Source organism: Botrytis byssoidea (genome assembly GCF_014898295.1).
Source record: "Botrytis byssoidea strain MUCL 94 chromosome Unknown BBYS_016, whole genome shotgun sequence".
Classification (NCBI taxonomy): Eukaryota; Fungi; Ascomycota; class Leotiomycetes; order Helotiales; family Sclerotiniaceae; genus Botrytis; species Botrytis byssoidea.
Genome location: NW_024065857.1, coordinates 349,184 through 370,935, shown reverse-complemented (window position 1 = coordinate 370,935; position 21,752 = coordinate 349,184). Strand labels below are relative to the sequence as shown.

Below are 21,752 nucleotides of genomic sequence, written 5' to 3'. Positions count from 1 at the left end.
AGTGCAGATATGCAACATTACCCGTCGACAAAAAGATTAGTCAACGTTGCATCCCCATCTACAGAGTAGTGTCCTGCATATGTCTCGGAACAGTCGACCGAGGTTGATTGATGATGCAGAATACAGTGAGATGTGTTGGCTTACGTGCATATATATCCATGGATACCAAGCATAATAAGTCTTACGGAATTTGGATGCGGAAAAGGGTTCCGAAAATAAGCTTAATTTTCGTGATTATGGTTGAACTGCGGCTAATTATGGTAAATGGGTAGTTACCGGGTTTTTGGTAGTCGGCTCTGCGGCTAGAAAATCACGTGAATCAGAAAATCAAAGAACTTTCAAAATCTGAATATGATGATCATTGCCTACCACTACCTCTGGTACATTCACATTCATGGGTGCAACCTTCCAAGTCAGTTGAATGTGCCAATCAAATCTGAGTAGCAACAATTTTTGATCATCCCGTATAGGACTGTTGAATAAATGAGAGCGGAGGTAGGCTCAACGTGTTTCTTTTCCCACCTACCACGATGCTATCCAGGTTCTCGTCGCTCATACATATCGCTTCATGCACATTTCACGATAATAAATATTGAGCTTCGATGAGCCTCTTCTTCAAGGTCACAGGCTGCGTTGTAGGGGTTCAGGAACTACCTAGGTATGTTGAGAAGATAACTCATCATCTCCCACTTCCGAAAGCACGAATTGACCTTACTGATCAAGACACGACTGCATATTTAGCGGTACAGATTGCATAAGTGGAGTTGAAGAATGGCAGGGAATTTCAACTACCTGACTCGTATCGTCGTATTGTTCTGTAATGCATCCTCAAGTATCACCAGATCGATCGTGGAGCAAACGCTTCCGCACAATCTTGCGGGCTGCATTGCATTGCATACAATCAATTTATGCAAAATGTTTCAAGCTGAACAAATTGGATATTTCGATCCTTGGACAGCACTGCATTCTACCACCTCGTTCCACTGCAGAACGTGACGCCGAGGCCGGAGGAGGGGCGACGTGGGGTTCAGATCGGTTATGGGATCAGCGTACGAGATAACATCGGAAACATGATAGAAACCACGATTAATGGACACTCATGATAGTTGGGGATAATAAACTTCAAAGTCAGCACCAATTTGATCACAAATAGCTTCCTTCAATTGGTATCGTAATAAAGTCCCCAAAATTCAAGATCAAGATCAAAAGCATACTGCCGTAACTAACATATTCGCCATGCCTTTTTTCATCGAGGCCATTAAAAATGATCTTCTTCCCGACAACCTCAACGAGAGATTGAACCATGCCAGCGAACTTTGGCCTGGAGATCCTCGATCAGCCATTGATTGGTTCCTCGAGGGAGGAAATGTACCAACGGAAACCATTACCGCCATGACTTTCGTAAGATCGCTTTTATTTTACTTGGACGACGAGGAGTACGTTTGTGGTCAACTCCTAACACTCTTGAGCTCCTACACCCTTGAAGGCCTGGCATTATTGCTTTTTCCTCGCAGTCTGCTGGATCAAAAAGTGACAGCAACGCCAGCCAGCTTCCCGTATAATTGGACAACCACCAATTTGACAATTGACAAACTAGAAGAAGTGCGCGCTGAATTCCTCGACAATCACTCACTTATCGTGTTGCTCATTCTGCTGAGAGAGAACAAGTTCTCCATCAACGGGCGCCCTCAACAAATTGCCGATTGCATTCTGACCGCAATGATCGGTGATGATCTTGAAATCGGATCACCAGAGCTTCTAGTCTATGTGAAGAAATACTTTCCAGACTTGCAAGATGCAGAGTTCTCAGCCGTGATTGGAATCATCAAGACTTTGAAAATTCTTTCTAGTATCGTTGAAGATCCTGAAGACGTCGTGAACCTCTATAACTCCAACTACCATTCTGTACGAAGCATCACAGCCCAGTCAAAAAGTAACTTTAAAAATGCTTTGGTCACAGCTGGTACCAGCGTCGAGAATACACTCAAGATATACGACCACGCAGAACGTGTCGATTGCTGGAATGAGCAACTCTGACTACATTTGATAAATTCCCATAGAGCAGATTCAGTCATGATTGACCCTTATTTTGAAGGGGAGACCACAAATGTACCAAGTGATGAAAGTTGGATGGGAAAGTCCCATAACAATCTTACCGATATCTTCCGGCTCGAAGATACGACTTGTGAGGAATGCTGTTCTATCACATCCCTGTCCGCCTATTTCGCCGACCTTTTAAGCTTGCTCAGTAACACGACGCCGACGGGCAAAAACGCAGAACATGATAACCCGCCAGGCACTCGGGATAGTCTGATGAATATCCTGTCACAGCGGCGTCCAGATCTTAGGAACCTTGAACTTACCTGTGCGAATTCTCAGACTTTGATTCCGTACATCAGTCTTGTGAACGAGGTGCTTGAATCTTTCACCCGCCACAAGTGTCTCGGTTCGCCAGATTCTATCCAAGTATTCAATACTCCTATTGATGCCCAGGACAATGAACATTCTCCTACACCACTCAATTTACCTGGGAACACAGACTACGAGGTCTATTCCAAGATTATCTCAAAGCAGAGATTTCCTTTTACCTGCTTTCCATACGACCAGGCGCGTAATATGGTACTCTCTTACTTTGACATTTTTCAAGTAGCGCATTGTGACTTCGTTGAGAAATTTCAAGCAACAGAGACTATTCTGCAAGTAATAACAGCAACAACTACAGATGAAGTGAAGAGATCGCTGAATTCAGGAGCGAAAGAAGTCTTGCAGAGGCAAAGAGCTGCAGAAGCACTGGGCCTGCATCAGATGGAATTTGCAGCTATTACCGGAGAAAGCTTATACCCACAATCCTTCAGTGACCTCCTCAAAGGTCTTTCAAGTGACACTGTCATTGATACGAGAATACAAGAGCATGAGTTTTGCCAGATGTGGGGGTATGAGGATGATGAAACAATGCTAGGCGCTATCGAGGGCCTAACGCAGATCAAGAGTCAATTGATGCAGAGGTCCGGGCTAGAATTTCAAGATGTCCTCGACCTTGTGAAGACCCAGCTTTTCGACCAGCAGCTGGTCATCACCAATGAGTCTGGATCCAATGAGTTCAACGAGTCACTCGCGGAGCTTAGACTATTATCGAACGCCTCAGAGCCACCATTTCAGCCTCTTACTTCAAATATATGCCGAAACATTCAATCCTTCCTACGCTTGAAGGCAAGGCTTGGGTAGTCAACCAAAGTGCTCGATGCTGCTATCCACTGCCTACGCAATAAGGAAATGGAGAGTTCGCCATCTTTCAGATCAAACACTGTATCTCAAGTCGCTTCGATTTCCGTATACGTCATAAAAGGAATTGCCTCTATTGTAAAGCTGAGTGACCTATGCGGTTTGGAACCCGCTGCTCTTCTTCCTCTATGGGGTCTCATCGATTCATTTGGCGACGAATCTCTCCTTCATCGCAAGTTTCTCAGCTCTTCTTTGGGAGAAATATTCGCCGTTCCCAAAGACGGTACATACTTCCAATCTGGAGGGAAGGCAGTCAAAATTCAAGAATGCGGTGCGAGCATTTGTGCAAGCCTCAATTGGCGCTTTGAGTACTTCAATGATCTACTCACAGCCACGAATCTGGCAAATTATGACCTGAATATCGAGTCATTTTCTATCTTGTATCGGTATGTTACTATATGTCGAATACTTTCTGTCGCTCCCAAAAAATGTGTACCATTCTTCAAGATCTTCTTTGACAAGGAAGATTCGTTGGCAAATCCTAATAAGACACTTGCTGCTATTATGAATTGGACAACGTTACTGAACTCAGGCTGGACTATTGAAACACTTATTCTAGCTCTTGGGAAATCGACGAGCGATGAAAGCAGTATTACTGGAGGAAACCCTGGACAAAAGCTCACGAGTGCGATACTGGATGGGACTAAAGACTTGAGAAAATCACTTTCATCACTTTTTAATGGAGCCATGCCCACCCATGAGACTATCGTCGAGTGTGCAGGACGTGCCTTTGACTCAATTACGGCCAGTCTGGTCGTTGAATTTTTGGAGGGATCTCAGATTCGAACCAATAGCGCAACTCTTGACACACAGCAAAATCTACAGAGCCTCATAGATAAATCCAAAAACTGGCCAGCCAAGATTTCGGTAGTTTCTTCCTCGACAGCAAATAAATGGTCTGTCCAGTTCAAACTCGCAGGCATATTGACGACGAATGAGAAGCAGCAGATTCTAGATGGGTGTGCCGAATTTCCTAATGTGAAGACCGTATTACAGAATCTCATTGAGATCTCTCTCTTTCCTCGAGCTGTCATCGAGTCCCGATTTAAGAGCAACACAAACATACTCACAAACAACATCCTCTTGCAAAACTGGGCCCCAACCCAGCTTTCTGCTAGCCCAGCCCCCTCTGCGAATGACATTTTGATTGAGGCCGAGTCACAGGTACAAGCACGACGGGTTGCTTTTGTCGATATGGCGAAACCTGTGATTGTTCAAGACACTCTCACAACATCTATTCTCAATATCATGAAAGATCTCACGGAAGGTGTTGATATGACAGTTCTTTCAACCCTTTTCACAGACACTGTGAAGGTGTCCACAAATGAAAATGATGCACTTGAATCAGCCATGGCAGCTCTAAAACGACTCAGCGTACCAGTTGAAATCATGGCTACAGCAGAGACGCTAGATGCTTACTTCACACCCACGACAACAGACGATTTCAAACTGCACTATACTGGTGCGTTGAACAACACTATGAGTCTAATGATAAATGGGATCGAGGTACCGTTTGATACCAACTCGAAAACATGGAACGCATTTCGCATGAATGCCAGGCAGCCATATCTTCTACAGAGCAGCATTCCTCCGTCTCAGATCTCATGGTCAACATGCAGATCAATGGCTACAACCTTCACTGATGAAGAGCTTCAGCGATCAAAGTCCATCCAACGAGCAAAACTGATTTTGGAGGCCATCCAAAGAGCAGTGTGCATTTGCCGAAGTGTAAAACTCACAACATCAGAGCTCGAATACATCAACAGAACGGGAAAAGCAGAAGATGATATGCTGTCTATGAATCTTAATACACCATCTCTCATAAACTTGGTGCAGCTCCAGGAGTACCGCGAGTTGAGGGATAATATAATGATCGCGGACAGTGACCTAATCAGCCTTTTCTCGTGGCTGAACAATCCTAAAAATCCAGATATGAAGACACTTGCAACCAAAATTGCAGCAAGCACTGGTTGGAAAGATGCCTTAGTAGAAAGCATCCTCAATCCAAAATACCCGAATCATACTCCTGCAGATCTTGTTGTAGTTTTGAGCAACCACGATGCCTTCATCAGCCTTAGAGCCATTCTTGCTTTCTACGAGGGTCTGGGTAGCGCATCTGATGCTAACTCCAAGCCTCTTATGTCAGAGTTGTTTTACTTTGCGAAACCTCGATCACAGCTCAACAGTGGAGATACATACATGGAAGCCGCCAAGAATCTGCAAAAAAAATTGACACCTTCACAACGAGAGGCGTCAAATGAAAGTTTAATGGAGAGCCAGCGCAAAACTCTCGTAGCTTATCTTCTGCAACAAAAGTTCATCACCCGAGACCTTGGTATTTGGGAACCGGATGGACTGTTTGAGTATTTCTTGGTCGATGTACAGATGGGGCCACAAATTCGAACTTCACGCATAAAGACAGCTATCTCGGTCGTGCAAATGTTCGGTCAACGCTGTCTCCTCGGAATGGAAGAAGGAGTTTCGAAATCAGTTCTGGGGCATGAAAAATGGGATTGGCTACAACAATACACTCTTTGGGAGGTGCATAGGAAGATTTTCTTGTATCCTGAGAACTGGATCGATCCATCGCTCCGAGACGACAATCCGAGCTTTTCGATCAATTTGAGGCTACCTTGATGCAGAAAGACTTAAGCATCAAGATATTCCTTCAAGCTATCCAGAGTTATTTGTATGATCTAGATGGAATCTCAAGTCTCGATATAGTCGCGTATGTTCATGAACCGCAACCAGCAGCATCGGACATTTTTCACTTGTTCGGCCAGACACGTAGTGGGCCGTATACCTTCTACTACCGTACCCTGACGAGATTGAGGACCGCTGAGGTATTTTGGCAGCCATGGTCCAAGGTAGAGGTCGACATTGCGTCAATTGAGACGGAATGGGAGGGCCAAAGACTCGTGGATACAGGTAGTTATTTGCTTCCAATAATGATTAAGGGTAGGTTGTACTTGTTCATGCCATCAATTGTGCCCAAGACTTCAGTGAAGAACATCTCAAGTATGTCCAGAGTATTAACTTTTGACGCTCTGCGCAATGAAAATCCGAATATGGCGGAGCCTGTGCGCATCTGGGAAATAACAATGGCGTGGACAGAATTTGTCAACGACAGTTGGGCACCCAAGAGAGTTTCCTCGGGCAGTCTCAGCGTGGGCTTAGAGGCGTCTTCATCTCAATTTCGGGTCGATCCCACGTTACAAGAAAATACTTTGACACTTCAGGTCAGCTGCGGTGAGGCTGGAAAAACCACTTCCAAGGCCATTGGTTCATTTATATTCTGCAATGACCAAATAAGCACTTTGAATACCCCAGCAAGCCCTGTCAAGACAACTTCATTTGCAACATACTTTCAAAAAGCATTGAAACAAGGAATGGATCTTGAAACACTCCCCGGGGGTTCCAAATATACTGATTCCTCGCCTCTGATTTGGGTGCCACCCGAGCTGGAGAGTACCAAGGGAGCTTCAGATATCTCCTGGACTTTGTCAAAATTGCCATGGAGGGTGACAGGACTCGTTGTCAGCGCGAAGGTTAGTGAGGGTAGAAGAGCAAGTTTCTTCAACATACCAAAAATGGAGCTTCTCAGTTCGACATGGACCCAAGACATCATCAATAATAATACGGAACTTGTTTCGATTGACCACATATTTTCGCACGAACTCATGGAAGCTACCGCTGACCGAGTTGATCCGCTACGCTGCCTGTATAAAAAGATAGCACAGCTACCTGCTGGTGTGATGCGAGAAAGTTTTGGGGCTGGTAGTCATGAAGCATGGTAATATTCCCCAGCTCACTTCACTTCTAGCATTAGTATTCCAATAGATGGCTGACCATGAAATAACACAGGTACCATGAGCTGGGACGTCCTACCGCTCTTTATAAGTAAGTCTATATCTCCTTCGAGGAAGAAACAAAACACAAAAAGGATATGAAGCTATAATAGCCCGTTTGTGGGATTTTGAGAGAAATCATTTTCTCTTCCCTTTGAGATAACACGTATTGGTTTTTATAATTCAAACTTTCTCGACGCGGAAGTCGATTGAGAGAATTCATCTTCGATAGGATTTTGGTTGTTTCAAGTATATGCGATGAATTAAAAGATTTAATATATGTGAAGAATTTGCTGGGAATGAAAGCTAATCACGGTATAATTGGGAGGTTGGCCTACACACGCTGCTATTGGCAGTCGATCGATTTTCTGCCACCCAGCAATACGAAGAAGCATTGGAAGTTGCAGGACTTGTTTTTGATCCATCTGCTGATCTAGAACTCAACGTGGATGACAAATCGACTTATCGGTCATGCTGGCGATTTCCTCCGTTCCAGGAAATGGCACGACAAATTGCCATTTGGGGTGAGACTTCATTTGATCCTTTGAACCTTGACCATTTGAGCAAAGAAATCCAACTTGCCATTACAGAGCGTCGGTCGTACGGTTCACTTGTGCATGCCGCGGCTAGGGGAAGACCAATCAGTTATATGAAGTGGATAGTGATGAAGTACGCAGAGATCCTCATCGCAATGGGTGATGTTTATTTTCGCCGGGCTTCGCTTGAAAGCTTACCGATAGCTACGCAGCGATACATCGAGGCTGCGCGAGTTCTAGGAAAGGAACCGCCCAAAGTACCGGATTTAGGGAAAAGAAAAAGGAAGGCAATGACCTTTGAGCAACTGAGAGAAGAGGATATCATGTATGACTCTGTCGTATTCGACTTGGGCTTGCCTTTCTCGGCCAAATTGAAGAAAGGCGCAGCGGAGACAGCAGACAGAGATCCAAAGAAAGAGAACATCGCGTGTTTCCTCCGAACGAACTATTTCTGCGCCCCTCTAAATCCTAAGTTCAAGCAAATGCGAAGGCTTGTTCACGAACGCCTTTACAATCTCCGAAATTCCTTCGACATTCAAGGAAAGCCGGTAGTCTACGGCCTTCGTGAACCGCCGATTGATCCAGGAGCCTTGATAGCCCTTAGCAAAAGAGGAATGGGAGTATCTGATATCCTTAGCATGGTTTCTGGTGAACGAAGTAGTCCACTACCACGGCAGCGGTTTGATGCTCTTCTTCAGCGGGCTTTAGCATTATGTACCGAGGTGCGCGAACTCGGAGAGCGTCTTGTAGCCGTAGTTGAAAAGAAAGAGATGGAAACCTCCAACATCGGCAGCGCCCAGCATGCTTCAGTCAAACAGAAAATGATGCTGGATATCAAGAATGTTGAGCTTGAAGAGGCACAGCAGACTGTTGAATCGCTTTTGATCAATCGTAGCTCGCTGGAGGCGCAATTGAATTACTACCTTCAACTTATTGGCGAGCCGGATTCCACGATATCAAAGCCCAAAAATGATTGGGTAGATATTCAGCAAAGTATTGATACCCCCACAAAAGACGAACTTCGAATGTCTTCATATGAGAATGCGGAAAGTACGTCGAACATTTCACAAGCTTTACAACATAGTGCTCAAAACCTTAAGTCCTGCTGTGCCATTTTCTTTAAGCAGATCTTTTCCGTTTCCTGATATGACATTTATTCCCCAGAATCCCAGAAGACTCTTGAGCATGCATTACTGACTTCTTTATTATTAATAGTGACAAAATCTCTCGCTGCTGGAGCCAAGAATCGCTCAGCAATAGCCACTGATGCACTCTCAATGCTTCTTAATCTCGTTCCACAAGCAACAACTGACTTTGAACCTCTTGGTGTCGGTGGATCCATTTCATTCGCTGGAAGCGCCATTGCTGACGCAGTAGCGGCTTCGTCCACATCAGCGAGAGGAATTGCAGCTGTTTATGCAGATGAAGCCGGCCGAGCAGACAAGAAAGCTAGTCTAACGATGCAGTTACGGGAACGAAGACTCGCAGCAAATATGAGTGGCCGTGAAATCAAGTCAATTGACAAGCAGGTCGAAATCCAGAAATTGCATATCACTTCAATTCAAAAGGACATTGAGATACAACAATCTGAAATAGAAGATGCAGCTGGGGCCGAGGAGTGGTACCGTACCAAGTACACCAGCGAACAATTGTATACATGGATGGAGAAAATCTTCAGAAATCTTTGTTTCCAGGCTTATGAGCTCTCAATGACCATGGCACTTCGAGCAGAGAGCTCGTTCAACTTCGAAGCCGGCAGCAAGAGTTCAATAATCAACAAGGGGGGGGTATTGGAATGCTTCTCAAGATGGTCTTCTTGCTGCCGAAAGTCTTCACCTAGACCTGAGACGACTCGAAAGCGCTCAATTAGATTGTACAGCTGCTGATTACAACATCAGTAAGACTGTTTTTCTGAAAGATTTCGATCCCATGGCGTTGATGAAACTCAGAATCACTGGAACAACGGACTTCTCCATTGGCGAACTCCTATATGAGATGGATTTCCCTGGTCATTACATGCGCAGAATTCGATCTGTTAGCGTCTCGGTGCCATCAGATATAGAGAATGGAACTAACACGAATGCCGTCTCGACATTGCTACAGCATAAGTATCGCGTAACACAAAACGCAGCTGACTATGCTGCTTCCCAATCTGCTACTGGGAGCGAATCATTTAGAACCGACCGGATTCCGATAACAGCAATAGCGGTAAGCTCTGGCACAAGAGACCCCGGAGTATTTGAGCTCGACTTCTCTGGTCCCCGGTACATGCCATTCGAGGGCGCCGGTGCTATTTCAACATGGCGTCTAGAATTTCCAGCACCAATCCGTCATTTCAATTATGAGTCGATTGCCGATGTGCAACTACACATACAGTACACTGCTTACGAGGGAGTTCCAACATTGAGAAAGGCGGCGAAAGACGCGGTTGTCCAAGCAGCTCAATCCATTGAAGCTCAAGGTCAACATCAAGGATACTGGGCAATTTGGGACCTCAAGACTGACTTTGCTGTAAAATGGGTGGATTTTGGAAAAGCTCTTCTTAACCCCAATGTAGAAGCAACTCTGGACCTTGGCAATTTGAAAGATCGTCTGCCTTTCTGTTCACGTCATCAATAGGAACTCCAGGCTCAGTCCTTCACGTTGATGTCTCGGAACAAAAACGTAAGGGACAGATAAAGTTTATTGGTTGATCCAAATTTACCTGCATACAATGGGGTCGATGGCATTTACTCGGGTGATCTCTTTACCAGAAAATGCGAGATGACTTAAAAGAACTTGAATTGGAAACTTAAGGTGAAAGCAGTTTCAGTTGTAGTGGTCATGAGCGAAAATGTTTATCTGTTTGTTCGTTATATTTATGTCGGGAAGGACATCTCATAATTGGAGAAGTTCATGTTTGCTTTATGTATGCTGTTTCTGGTATAAGGGATTGGATGAGTTGCGGTGGCTTTTGATGGAAACAAATTGATATGTTGTAATTTGTATGTTTCTTTGCGATACTTTTTGACAGTTCTTGAGGTGCAGGGTGATCGGCGTTCACCATTGTCACGTGACACCACTAGCTCTTCTGATGTTAATTTCAACATTCAACAAAAGCTCATCCACTGGACATGTCTCATGATTGTATCCATTCTGAGGGAGTGCATTGACAGATGGAATATATGTGAAGCACATGGATCTTGAATCTCAGGAAAAGAATATGGTATCTCGAAGTAAGAGAGGCCCTGAGACCCTCTCCCCCTTCATCCAATATTCCTTGTGATTATGCGATGTTGATGACCCATACACTGGAGCTTTGGCTTTAGCCAAACAAACCCGTTCCAATCAATATTGGTTGGCTTGTTTGAGGATGGTGCATTCCATGTGACTTTGAGCCCAGTTAGGTTTTTAATATTATAGACAACACCCTGAGTAATCTGTGACCCTATCAATATCATTTGAAGTACTTCGTACCAAAGCAGCGAGCGAGCGTGTCAGGCAAACCCCACCAAATTGTATTTCTTTATTCTCCTCTAGATGTTTCCTCTACCAACTGTCATGCTATCTCTTCAACCTCTTCAGTGGGTGCGCCTCCGTATTCAACACCCATTCATCGAGGCTCACCACATCCCAGTCACTGAATACCAGGTAGAAATACTTCAACGTCTCTGCTAGCCAGAAACTCTCCATACTATCTGCCTGTTCCACTCCTTCTTCTTCACTTATTCCACCCAAATTGTCGGCGAACCGCTCTTGTTTCACATCTCCATTCTTGCCCTTCACCTTTCCCTTCTTATCCACCAACGCCTTGACCGTAACATCCAGTATCGCCGCCGACGCAATCTCCGTCCTGCAAATCTTTTCAATCGCCTGGAACATTCTCCAAGCGGCATCCATATATTTCCTATCCCCCGTGATTCTCCACAAAATCCACACACTTTCAATAGCCTCCGGCCTCAAAATATATCTCCGATCATCTATCGCCGTAAATCCCGGACTTAATCTTCTGTCCTCTATAATCCCATTCAATTTTTTCTCCGTCTCCTCTTTCGTATTCGTAATTGGATGTGTGTATATAGCTGCGAGAGCATCATACCATTTCTGTTTCGAATACGTACAATCGTGATCTTTAGGGCACGGAACCACGCTGAAAATTTCGGGTGCGATGCCATTTGGACTATTATCATATGCCCATATACATCCATTTGTGAGTTCTTCGGCTAAGGCGAGGTCGGAAGGGCGATTGAAAATTTTCGAGGCGATTCCAATCATGCCACCAGTGAAACAAGTGAGATGTTGACCACGAGGAATAAGCTCCGGAGTACTGCTTTCGGCCATGCCTTTAATGCGTATATCTCCTGATACTCTGATTTTCTGGTTCTTTTCGTTTAGGATTGGAAAAAACATTTTTTCCTGGGCTACAGAAATAAAGCTTTCGTACATGTTCTTTGGTTGGTCTAGAATTCCCCCGAGAATCATGAATTGTTTTGGTAAATATTCATAAGTAGAATCCGACATACCACCCATAGTAAACATAGTATCTTCGTCAAATCGTAGCTTTTGAAGATCAATACTGACAGGCCATAATCCAGGATATCGAGTAGAGTTCTGACTTTTCTCGAATTCATCAGAGATACATTGCACTGCATCATAGTATTTTGGATTTCCGGTCAACTGACTAAGTCTAGTGAATTCGAGACTTAAGGAGCCTGGTTCAGAGACAAGAACTCTTCTGGGCGCTACTTGATCCTCTCCTTCTAGATACCTACGCATTGTCAATAGCGTTCTTGTCAGACCAGAGCAATAGTACCTACTTCTGCCAATCCCATCTAGGAATTGGCATTCTATTCGGGGTATCAAAACAACTCATCAACAACTCCGCAACCTCCACAGCCTTCAATAACAAAATCGGATATTGCGCTCCACTAATATCATACGCCGCCAGGAACCCACCCATATATCTAATCGTCGTTTCAAAAACATTGATATCCTTTTGCTCCGTTGTCGTAAAATCGATTCCCTCGATCGATCGCACCGCGATTTCAAAATCTTCTTTTAACCCCATAATCCACAAAGTATCCAAGGAATCAACCAGTGTTGCGGCCCAGCCACCAAAAGTATCTTTCCAGGACCCTGATAGAGGAGAGACCTCATCTCGTAACCATGCGTGCGCTTTATATCCCTCCCAACTGTGTACGAAACTCTCTTTAACAGCCGCCAATCGCTCCAATCTCTCTTCCTTCTGCGCCGCGTCTTCTTTAGGAGGCGCACTTTGAATCTGCGGGATCTTCTTCGCTTTTCCCGTCGGCAAAGGAATGTATGAAGTTACTGGATATCGTTCTGGTAATTTCGACCAATGGGTTTTTCCATCTGGCAGATGAGGTCTCGTAATCGAAGATAAATAATTCGTGTCATAGCTCCAAGTACTGCGCCGTGAATGAAGGTAATGAAGACTAAAAATCATGAACACCGCAGCTATGAATGCTGCTCTCCATCTTCTAATGATTGACGGCATATCTGCAGCAGCGTTTACTGCTCGAACAATTGAGATAGCAAATTAGAGGAAGAAAGGTTGGAAATATTATGTGTCACATTCCTTGAATGTTTGACCTGACTTTAATGATTGATTGCTTTGACAGCAACTTTGTCCTTCATCCGATGTGCTTCGTTGAAACTCACAAGTTGATAGAACAGCACTCCGTAGACTCCAAGAAAAGAACAATCACGGAGCGAAATGTCAAGAACGAAAAGATATAGGAAAAGAAATGAAACTGGCCATGAAAGAGAGGCCGAGCTGGACATCCAATTTATCTACATGCTGCCGAGGAATGTTTCAATTAGTTTCGTTCAGTCTGCATCATAGCTAAAAAGTCGATGACTCGCCAAGAGATAATAATTGAACCCTGCGGTAAGGGATCGAAGCCAGAAATTAGCATCTCCGTACCCACCAGGACCGACCGACTGGGATTCTCCCCACTGCCCAATGTGGTGTTTCACTACATATTCTACGTAGTATAGAAACTTTAAAAGAAGCACACAAAAAACAAAAGACAATCGACATCCTCATAAGGGGTGGTCGCTTATGGTTACCAACATCTCAATCTGTTGGAGCAGGAGCAGGGTTACTATTCGATTTCGGTACCGTGTGAATGGTTCCCTCCAAGTTATATATTTCTAATACGCTTCCCTTCTCTCGTTCCTCTCCAACCAAAAGCTAAACGGCTGTACCCACTTTCAATTGTGATATCATCAAGTTGATTGCAAAGTACCACTAATGATGATCCACAAGTTTCCCCTGAAAATCTATATTGTTAAATAGTTATCAAAGGCCATACACAATTTCAAGGGGAAAGAGTTACTAAGTCTACTACTCCTCCCTTGGTATCATATTTGCTCGATACGAATCTCCAGGATATGAGACTGAAATTGGCTGATGGGCTCGTTTTCAATGTTAGTCTATGAGGATATTTATCACAATTCACGATTCACATAACCAATAATGCATCATGAAGACTCTAGTGAAGGGTATTAACAAGACAATAAGATGTCTGATGGGTTATCATTGATCATGAAGGTCACTAAAAACGGCAACGCTCTACGTGAATGTCAACCAGCCCAGTCCTACGCCCACAAGAATTCTGGATGTCCAAAAGACTCGTGATGTGTACGCCGACTATTCTCCCTCTCAACAACAAAAGACCACGCAAAAAAAGCAAGCTCGATTACTTTTGCATCATAAGTTGTACAAATTCGTTGTCTGTGAATGACCATTAGCATATGAACTTCGAGAGAAAAGGATGATGAAGGGACCCATACAGTCGATTCTTCCGTCACCATCTTGATCAGCCTCTCTAATCATCTCATCAACCTCATCATCAGTCAACTTCTCTCCGATGGAGGTCATGACATGGCGAAGTTCAGCAGCGGAGATGAAACCGTTGTTGTCACGATCGAAGACCTATACCAACGACATATCAGCCTCTGCCACAATAAATGACTTATAGAATTCCAACCTTGAATGCTTCACGGATCTCTTCCTCAGAGTCGGTATCCTTCATCTTTCTTGCCATCATAGTAAGAAATTCTGATCGCGTCAGCGTTCTGAGTCATAGATTTCATTGTGTTGCGCCATACCTGGGAAATCAATGGTACCGTTGTTGTCAGCATCGACCTCGTTGATCATGTCTTGCAACTCGGACTCGGATGGATTTTGACCAAGGGATCGCATAACGGTCCCCAACTCCTTGCTAGTGATTTGTCCTGTAGATTCATATATCAGTGCTGACCTTCTGTATTGTTCTGCCAGTTTGTGTGGTTGTCCCCAATTGTTGATACGATTGTGTGAGATAGGGGCTGCGTTGGTCGAGATGGCAAGTATGTGACCACAGGGGGGTTTTCGAGATCTACAATATCAAAGGAATAATATGGAATTACGAACCATCACCATTCTTGTCCTATAAACCCACAGCTTATTAGCTTTCGAATCTTCAATTATGCCCTGCCAAGTGTCCATAGGGCTGAGAGTATCGAGGTGGGAATATGAACATACAAATAGGGAGAAGGCCTCCTTGAACTCGGAGACTTGCTCTTCAGTAAGAGAATCGGCCTATATAGATGCGCATGTTAGTTGCGATCTTCTTATCCTCCATCATCATATCCCTTCCCATGTCCTTTCCCTCTAACATGAAGCTGTAGCTTCAAGTTGAGTGCTGAAAACCGCGGGGTTGTTTAAGGTGCAGCCTTCTTGAAAAATGGAAACAAACCATTGTTGAGTATTTGGTTGGAGGTAAGTATGATAACTTTTTTGGCTTGAAGTATTTCTAAGGTATATGAAGAACTGGAAGAACGGTTGTAAGGTTGAAATAAGGAGGATCTTGTTGTGTTGTGGGTTGTGATTGCGATTCAACTGTTCAGATGCTTGGATGCGGTGAAGCATAGATGCCATAATGGTCAAAAGTGGTTGCTGTACGGTAGCCGAATGACATAAAAGGTCTGGGGGTCTGGGATTCCTCAGGCGAAGAGGTCGAAGCTGGGGAGAGCTTAGAATCATCAAAACAAGACAAACATGCGACATTCAATAACAAAGTCCAATAAAAATTGCAATTCCTTGAGTTTCTATGCGAAATTCTTCTTTTATTATATTCTGTGATACTGTAAGATTCATTTTCAATCGCCATGTGGCGTGATCGTACAAATCTGTATGTTCAAATTGCTGTTATCCCTTCACAAGCTTAGATAGATACTGACACCTAATCTATCAGCTATATCTCCTATCGACAGTCATACGCACATCACCCCGCAAAGAAACCAAAATATTCAAGCTCTTCTGGCAATGGATACTCAGATAGTATTGGAGGAGCCTCGGAGGAACGCAGAGGACTTATGTCCGCTGGCGCATTCGAAGATGATGGTGATGCGATAATAGAAATGGATTTACTACCACCAAGATGGGCAGACATCAGCGACGAAGTTACAGAATATCTTACGGATATCGCAAACAAGAGTCAAAAATTGGAGAAACTACATCAAAAACATGTATTGCCAGGATTCGACGATGAGGAAGTCAAGAAAAAGGAAGAAAGGGAGATTGAATTATTGACACAACAAATTACTAAGGGATTCCACGATTGTCAGAGGTCAATTCAGAGAGTAGAACAAATTGTTCGTGACTCGCGGCATCAAGGAGGTATAAGTAAAGGAGAGGAAACCATGGCAAGAAATATTCAGATTTCACTAGCATCGAGGGTACAAGAAGCAAGTGCGGGATTCAGGAAAAAGCAAAGCACCTATTTGAAGAGTGAGTTCACAATGCATTAGTTGAAATCGCCATCGTAAGATGTCAAAGATACTATATTGACCAATCATCAGAGTTACGAGGCTTAGGAGGTATGAATGCACCTATTGAACGAACGTCTACCCCTCTTTACAGTAATTACATCGACCCCTCCATCATGGAATCCGATGCCGATAAATCATTCTCCCAAGCAACCCTCCAACAAACCTCTCAAAAACAACTCACCTCAAATGATGCAGCCATAATGCAACGAGAACGTGAAATCAATGATATCGCACAAGGTATCATCGAACTCGCCGACATATTCAAAGAACTTCAGACTATGATTATAGACCAAGGAACAATGTTGGATCGCATAGACTACAACGTGGAAAGAATGGCAGTAGACGTCAAGGCTGCAAATGTGGAACTAAAAGTTGCAAGCGGATACCAAAGAAAAGGAACGAAGAGGCGAATTATTCTGTTATTGATCCTACTAGTTGTAGGTATGTTTATTTTGCTGTTGGTGAAACCAAAGAAGCATAGAGGAGAGGTAGAGGAAAGTGTACCACCACCATCGCCACCTTAATAATGATACCCTTTTTCAAGATGGATTACACGTATTTTGGTGCAGAGATATTGTGGAATACCCATAATACTTCACAACGTGCGCCCCTGTTCTACGTGCGCAAACTATAAATCACTATGTTGAGGTTGAAATGTGATTGATGGGTGTTCAACATGCTCAAAGACTGTTCGTCGTTGGACCATATCATACTCTTCTCTTTCTCTATTCCCAAAATCAATTTACTTATTACCAGGCCAGCCCCGCCATTGTCAACTAGGTGACAGGTGATTTCAACCTCTTCTCATAATTATATTACAAAATCAACTCGTCCAAAGCCCAACTTGAATCCAAAAATTTCCATTTTCTACCTTCTATCTCATCCAAATAGTATCGAATGATATCATACAGCAAACAAGACGAAATACTTATTTCAACCTACCCCACATCGCTTGTACAAGGGGCTTTCTCATTTTCTACTACCCCAATCCACCCTCCAATTTGATTTTTTTCTCTTCACTTTGATCTCCCATCTACATTTAAAGAAATTACTTGTGGTTGTGAATATTTTATTCATGGCTGTGTGTGAAGGGAAATTGAGAGGTAGTGCTAAGAGTTCTATATAAGTGTGATAGTAAAGATAGAGGGGCTATTCAAAGGGGGACAAGAATGAGACAAACTCAGGAATTGACTAGAAGAACAAGGAGTTGCTTATGGAGCAGAGAGAGAAAAATCTCAAGTATTTGAAAATGTGTAACATCACTTTTTCCAGCTACTCAAACCGCAAAGTCATCGGTGTTGTCAACTGCATATCAGTCGTAAAAAGCTATCCTCGCTTAACATTTTAATGACTACATACTATGCAAAAGACTAAGAATACTTCAAACTCACCATGCGCTCATCCATTCAAAATAGGGTTTGATTCATGATGAACATAACTTGCGACCAACAAACAATTCAATTGACATCAAAAAAACCAGCGCCAAAAAAATATTCACTCGTCTCCACAGCTTGCTAAGCGCGGCTCCTTATTGCAACTCATCAAAATCCTATAATCAAACAGGAATGCCCGCTGTGGCGGCAAAGCTAACAAGCGGATAATAAGCTACGCGAGTTAACACTCTTGGCCTATCTTTTTACGTTTTTATTTTTCAGAAGTGTGTCATTTACAACCCGCATCTTGATGTAAAATTTGTCGGGTAAAAGGCACCGGTACTTAAGAATCGGTCACAGCAAAAATCGCAGACCCGTTGAGCGAGCAAAAAATCCTGACACGAGGAATTATTTCACATGGGAGGGTGTAAAACAGTGCGACCGAATTCGACCTAGAGACCATTTTGAACCATCGCGTAGACGATCCACAAGGAGAAAGTATCTTATTTTAGCATACACAGACGAGACGAAACTTTCTTTTGTGAGATGAGTTGAAATTTTGTTTTTTGCCAAGGTGTTTGTGTCCTTGTGACCACTTCTAACATTTCCTAGCGTGAAGTCTATGGATCGTGGATTATTGTCATAGTGAGTAATTCAGGATATGTTTGTTTATATTTGAATTGTAGACGCTTTATATATCTGTCTCGCTGTACCTGGTGTTGAAGATGATAATTGAGTCGCGAAGATTTCTGGGGCGAAAGGATTTAATCTTAAGATAATTGCTCAAAAAGCAGAATAAAGGGTTCAGGAGATACGGAAAGAGTGGAACGATGGGTAAGGAGAAGATCCATCAGTCGAGTCGGGACGCGGAGAAGAGAGATGAAAGTGGTAAGGAAAACAGAGATAGGAGAAGACGGGATAGACATGGGGACGAGGGAAGAGATAAAGAGGAGAGAAAAGCGGTCAATTCGGAACCACGAAGAAAATTTAGAGGGATATCTCAATCTGTTGAGATTGGACGTGATCAACCCTATTCTGGCGTTGAAAATAGTGGCGGCAGATCATCTGCCCCCATTCCCAACCGCCACGACAAAGATTCCGCCAAAAGGGGTGAGAGACCACTTACCACTACTATCGACAACTCATCAATACCAATTAGAGGAAGAGATCACAGCAGCAATCGAGACGCGAGCGGAAGTGATAGAAAATCTAACACCTATCCACCCCATCCCAGCTGCCAAAGGGATCCCAGTGAAAGACGTGGGAGAGATTCCAATACCACCATATGCAAAGACACACCAACCCAGAGTAAAGGCGAAAACGTAACGGTGCCTCTTCCCAGCCGCAGCAATCGATCTCACGATCCAAGACCAGGCAGAAGAGACCCCTCCATCAATCGCGAAACAGAAAACCTAAAACTTGGTGATTCGAGAGGATCAAAAGCCGCGGCTACAGAAGATCGTGAGAAGAGAAGCGTTGATGTACCGGCTTCCAGGTCACCTTTAAGTTTTCCGCGTAACAGGGTGAAAGTTGGTGTACTTCCGAAATGTTATCTACCTCGGAAAGAAGAGGACACTCGGCGATTAATCGTTTTTGGGGATGTACATGGAATGCCCGATGCCAAGGAACGTCTCTTGAAGCATATTGAATATAAGCCAGCGACGGACCATCAGATATTCGGCGGTGATATGATAACGAAAGGGAGAAAAAGCAAACCAAGCAAAAGTGCTACGACCAAAGAGTTGATAACAATCGAGGCTTCTAAAGATGTCGTGCATCAGGCTAGAAAAGATGGAGCTTCGGGGGTCCGTGGGAATCATGAAGATTGTGTACTAAATGTTGAACACGAAAGAAATGGTTGGCGAGAATCCATCGACCGCGCAATGGATAATCAGTTTAATATTCAAACAAGGAAAAAGTTGCGGACGCCGGATCATAGGGATACCAGCGACTATGACATGTATGATGCACTTACCAGAGAAGAAAGACAATGGCTTGAAGATCTTCCTGATATTCTGGTTCTGGGAAAATGTGGTGGTCATAATAATATGGTTGTCGTACACGCTGGATTGAATCCATTTGTTGGCTTGAAGGACCAACGAATTATAGAGACGATGAACATCAAATCTATAGATCCAGTGAAAAGGTATACTAGTTCGATGCATGCGGGAGATAAAGAGATAAAAGCCCTGGATGAGGAAGACCGGGAACGTTTTAGCAAGATGATGCCCTGGTTTGAGGTATGCAAATCAAGAATTCCATTCGTAAAGAATAGTACTAATCCCGGCGAATATAGACTTGGGAGGACAAGCAAAAGAACTTACCTCCAAGTGAACAGATGACTGTAATGTATGGTCATGAATCTAAGAAGGGCTTGACAAAAAGGAAATTCTCAATTGGTCTCGATACTGGTGCGCAACGTACAGACAAACTCAACCCTGATAAGTATCGAACTTTGACTGCCCTCGTTATTCACCACGATAAATGCAAAATATTTCAAGTCAAGGAGATCAAGAAAAAAAATGGGGATTGGGAGTGGATGCCGGTTAAGTTGTCAAGGGAAGAATCTGATTTTTGAGATTAGGTTTCTTTCCAGTGGGGTATTCCTATATTATTGCTGTACATGTTATATTCCAGTTTCGATACAGAGAGGTTTCGTACAACATCAAGACTAAGCTTTGTGTGAGACGATGCCATACCTGGGGGGCCAATATGTTAGTTAATACATCGATTTATATTACACAAACTGTGGCACAACCATGCATAGACGAATATAAATATGCATAACAAACAGCCAATATTGTCAGGCTTATCTTCAAACGTTGTACCGTCAAATGTCTGCGAAACAAACTTTTGTTCGGCAACGGAAAATTTCTGTACTTCTCACTCGAGATATGCAGTATGAAGCATGCAAAACATACCTGCGTCGCATGAGATTTTGATCACGTTATGCGGTCAACTCTGTGCACCAAAATTTTTGTTAGAAAGAACGGCCCGCTAGCAAATGTTAAATGACTCCTGCAGAACACGGAATCTGGTGCATCTCAAACGGTTGAAGCCTAACGAAACATGATTTTGGGCACCGTAGATGGGGCATCTGAATTGAATTCAATCTTCAGATTAATATTCCATTAGATTTACTCATCGATCCATTTCTCGTAGTCAGGAAAGTATCGATAATGTATTCTTTCAACATAATCCATGAGAACACGCATAGAATACGGGATAGATCCTAGGATTTGATCTCTTTGAATGTATATAGCTTATCCTCAAGAAGAGCACGGATTGCCATATCTTGCGTTTTTGCTGATGGCTCTAATGATGAATTGAGATCGGTTAGAACATCTGATTCCACTACCCCTTTATGATGAGTGTTGAATCTGCAAGCAGAAAAGGAGACAACCCCTCCTTGTGTACTGAGATATATGGCATCTTCCCTTTTGGTGCCGAAGGAGGTGAGCGACCATCCAAGATGTACTTCACGTTGGTTTCGTGGAACTGGAATTCAAACTAGATAACAAATGGAGACCATGCCCAATTTCCTGGGTCTAGCCAGCCACGGAAGAGAGTGATTTTTATGATAGATAAGTAGGTAGCTTAGGGTTAGAAACGATCGAGAGAACGGAAAACTTGAGATGTATGTCTGTATTACCTTTGGGGATGGTGATGTCTTCATGATAAGTCTAATCGATCATATTGTATTGGTTGTATCTATTCTAGGTTCAAAGCTGCAAGAGCTACCTACGTACTTGTAATACGTTTGTACGCTAGCGCGCGCTTACGCCTATACATTTACTAGTAAGGTTATGGCAACAACATCTTATAAAGGTCTGGTTGAAGAAAAGTGTGAAGCATTCAGAGAGTGACTTTCCGCTATGATTTTCTAATGGTAA

The 21,752-nt window shown here is 43.5% G+C and overlaps 6 protein-coding genes across 6 annotated transcripts; 4 read left to right on the top strand and 2 right to left on the bottom strand.

Annotated features, from left to right (window-relative positions):
- Window positions 1-1,236: 1,236 nt before the first annotated feature.
- Window positions 1,237-2,037, top strand: EAE97_007899 (uncharacterized protein; the record flags this gene model as incomplete). Its single annotated transcript, XM_038878413.1, has 1 exon — window positions 1,237-2,037. The coding sequence occupies one exon, from the start codon at window positions 1,237-1,239 to the stop codon at window positions 2,035-2,037; it is 801 nt and encodes a 266-aa protein (XP_038730663.1).
- A 36-nt stretch (window positions 2,038-2,073) lies between these two features.
- Window positions 2,074-10,285, top strand: EAE97_007898 (uncharacterized protein; the record flags this gene model as incomplete). Its single annotated transcript, XM_038878412.1, has 7 exons — window positions 2,074-3,221; window positions 3,297-5,823; window positions 5,925-7,059; window positions 7,147-7,182; window positions 7,487-8,716; window positions 8,882-9,453; window positions 9,569-10,285. The coding sequence occupies 7 exons, from the start codon at window positions 2,074-2,076 to the stop codon at window positions 10,283-10,285; spliced, it is 7,365 nt and encodes a 2,454-aa protein (XP_038730662.1).
- Window positions 10,286-11,209: 924 nt separating this feature from the next.
- On the bottom strand, window positions 11,210-13,163 carry EAE97_007897 (uncharacterized protein; the record flags this gene model as incomplete). The annotated part of the gene is made up of 2 exons (XM_038878411.1): window positions 11,210-12,413; window positions 12,463-13,163. 2 exons carry the CDS (start codon window positions 13,161-13,163, stop codon window positions 11,210-11,212), a joined length of 1,905 nt encoding a protein of 634 aa, XP_038730661.1.
- Window positions 13,164-14,370: 1,207 nt separating this feature from the next.
- EAE97_007896 (calmodulin) lies at window positions 14,371-15,414 on the bottom strand (the record flags this gene model as incomplete). Its single annotated transcript, XM_038878410.1, has 7 exons — window positions 14,371-14,405; window positions 14,465-14,606; window positions 14,662-14,732; window positions 14,783-14,908; window positions 15,087-15,102; window positions 15,198-15,254; window positions 15,412-15,414. The coding sequence occupies 7 exons, from the start codon at window positions 15,412-15,414 to the stop codon at window positions 14,371-14,373; spliced, it is 450 nt and encodes a 149-aa protein (XP_038730660.1).
- A 409-nt stretch (window positions 15,415-15,823) lies between these two features.
- On the top strand, window positions 15,824-17,010 carry EAE97_007895 (uncharacterized protein; the record flags this gene model as incomplete). Its single annotated transcript, XM_038878409.1, has 3 exons — window positions 15,824-15,846; window positions 15,910-16,445; window positions 16,517-17,010. The coding sequence occupies 3 exons, from the start codon at window positions 15,824-15,826 to the stop codon at window positions 17,008-17,010; spliced, it is 1,053 nt and encodes a 350-aa protein (XP_038730659.1).
- A 1,679-nt stretch (window positions 17,011-18,689) lies between these two features.
- Window positions 18,690-20,437, top strand: EAE97_007894 (uncharacterized protein; the record flags this gene model as incomplete). Its single annotated transcript, XM_038878408.1, has 2 exons — window positions 18,690-20,099; window positions 20,156-20,437. The coding sequence occupies 2 exons, from the start codon at window positions 18,690-18,692 to the stop codon at window positions 20,435-20,437; spliced, it is 1,692 nt and encodes a 563-aa protein (XP_038730658.1).
- Between the last annotated feature and the right edge of the window lie 1,315 nt (window positions 20,438-21,752).